At 43.7% G+C, this 2,500-nt stretch overlaps 1 protein-coding gene across 1 annotated transcript in view; it reads right to left on the minus strand.

Moving 5' to 3' along the window:
* LOC123732893 (cGMP-specific 3',5'-cyclic phosphodiesterase-like) overlaps positions 1-2,500 on the minus strand; it is a 38,829-nt gene that overhangs the window by 22,624 nt on the left and 13,705 nt on the right. The window contains exon 8 of the mRNA XM_045712226.1: positions 1,868-1,962. Within this exon, the coding sequence (XP_045568182.1) occupies positions 1,868-1,962 (95 nt within the window). The remainder of the gene's footprint in view (positions 1-1,867; positions 1,963-2,500) is intronic.

The following is a 2,500-nucleotide window of genomic DNA, read 5'->3' on the forward strand; positions in this document are numbered from 1 at the left end:
TGATAGAAGGATAGAAGGACTGATGGAAGGATAGAAGGACTGATGGAAGGATAGAAGGACTGATAGAAGGATAGAAGGACTGATGGAAGGATAGAAGGACTGATGGAAGGATAGAAGGACTGATAGAAGGATAGAAGGACTGATAGAAGGATAGAAGGACTGATGGAAGGATAGAAGGACTGATGGAAGGATAGAAGGACTGATAGAAGGATAGAAGGACTGATAGAAGAACTGATAGAAGGATAGAAGGACTGATAGAAGGACTGATAGAAGGATAGAAGGACTGATAGGACTGATAGAAGGATAGAAGGACTGATAGAAGGACTGATAGAAGGACTGATAGGACTGATAGAAGGATAGAAGGACTGATAGAAGAACTGATAGAAGGATAGAAGGATAGAAGGACTGATGGAAGGACTGATAGAAGGACTGATAGAAGGACTGATAGAAGGATAGAAGGATAGAAGGACTGATAGAAGGATAGAAAGACTGATAGAAGGATAGAAGGATAGAAAGACTGATAGAAGGATAGAAAGACTGATAGAAGGATAGAAGGACTGATAGAAGGATAGAAGGACTGATAGAAGGACTGATAGAAGGGAAGAAGGACTGATAGAAGGACTGATAGAAGGACTGATAGAAGGACTGATAGAAGGATAGAAGGACTGATAGAAGGATAGAAGGACTGATAGAAGGATAGAAGGACTGATAGAAGGACTGATAGAAGGATAGAAGGACTGGTAGAAGGATAGAAGGACTGATAGAAGGATAGAAGGACTGATAGAAGGACTGATAGAAGGATAGAAGGACTGGTAGAAGGATAGAAGGACTGATAGAAGGATAGAAGGACTGATAGAAGGATAGAAGGACTGATAGAAGGACTGATAGAAGGATAGAAGGACTGATAGAAGGATAGAAGGACTGATAGAAGGATAGAAGGACTGATAGAAGGATAGAAGGACTGGTAGAAGGATAGAAGGACTGATAGAAGGATAGAAGGACTGATAGAAGGATAGAAGGACTGATAGAAGGACTGATAGAAGGACTGATAGAAGGATAGAAGGACTGGTAGAAGGATAGAAGGACTGATAGAAGGACTGATAGAAGGATAGAAGGACTGATAGAAGGATAGAAGGACTGATAGAAGGATAGAAGGACTGATAGAAGGACTGATAGAAGGATAGAAGGACTGGTAGAAGGATAGAAAGACTGGAGAAGGATAGAAGGACTGATAGAAGGATAGAAGGACTGATAGAAGGATAGAAGGACTGATAGAAGGATAGAAGGACTGATAGAAGGATAGAAGGACTGATAGAAGGACTGATAGAAGGATAGAAGGACTGGTAGAAGGATAGAAGGACTGATAGAAGGATAGAAGGACTGATAGAAGGATAGAAGGACTGATAGAAGGACTGATAGAAGGATAGAAGGACTGGTAGAAGGATAGAAGGACTGATAGAAGGATAGAAGGACTGATAGAAGGGAAGAAGGACTGATAGAAGGATAGAAGGACTGATAGAAGGATAGAAGGACTGATAGAAGGACTGATAGAAGGATAGAAGGACTGATAGAAGGATAGAAGGACTGATAGAAGGACTGATAGAAGGATAGAAGGATAGAAGGACTGATAGAAGGATAGAAGGATAGAAGGACTGATAGAAGGATAGAAAGACTGGTAGAAGGATAGAAGGACTGATAGAAGGATAGAAGGACTGGTAGAAGGATAGAAGGACTGATAGAAGGATAGAAGGACTGATAGAAGGATAGAAGGACTGATAGAAGGATAGAAGGACTGATAGAAGGATAGAAGGACTGATAGAAGGATAGAAGGACTGATAGAAGGATAGAAGGATAGGTGTGAGTGTACCTCTCTATGTAGGAGTTACTGACTCCTCTGTGATCCAGGTCGTGGTTCAGAGTGGCTATCATCAGAGCCAACACCTCCAGACGAGAGAAATTAGACTGAGAGAGAGAGAGAGAGAGAGAGAGAGGAGGGAGAGAGAGAGAGAGAGAGAGAGAGAGAGAGAGAGAGAGAGAGAGAGAGAGAGAGAGAGAGAGAGAGAGAGAGAGAGAGAGAGAGAGAGAGAGAGAGAGGAGAGAGAGAGAGAGGGGGAGAGAGAGAGAGAGGGGAGAAGAGAGAGAGGAGAGAGGAGAGAGAGAGGGGGAGAGAGGAGAGAGCGGGGGGAGAGAGGAGAGAGAGAGAGAGACAGAGACAGAGAGGGAGATTTGCTATGTTAACCTCTGAACTCTGACCTCTCACCTGTAGCTGGTCTGTAGACATCATCATGGCGAACATACTGTACACTGAGCCCTGACCTCTGACCTCTGACCTGTAGCTGGTCTGTAGACATCACCATGGCGAACATACACTGAGCCCTGACCTCTGAACTCTGACCTCTGACCTGTAGCTGGTCTGTAGACATCATCATGGTGAACATACTGAACACTGAGCCCTGACCTCTGACCTCTGACCTCTCACCTGTAGCTGGTCTGTAGACAT

This window comes from Salmo salar, unplaced genomic scaffold (genome assembly GCF_905237065.1).
Source record: "Salmo salar unplaced genomic scaffold, Ssal_v3.1, whole genome shotgun sequence".
Taxonomy (NCBI): domain Eukaryota; kingdom Metazoa; phylum Chordata; class Actinopteri; order Salmoniformes; family Salmonidae; genus Salmo; species Salmo salar.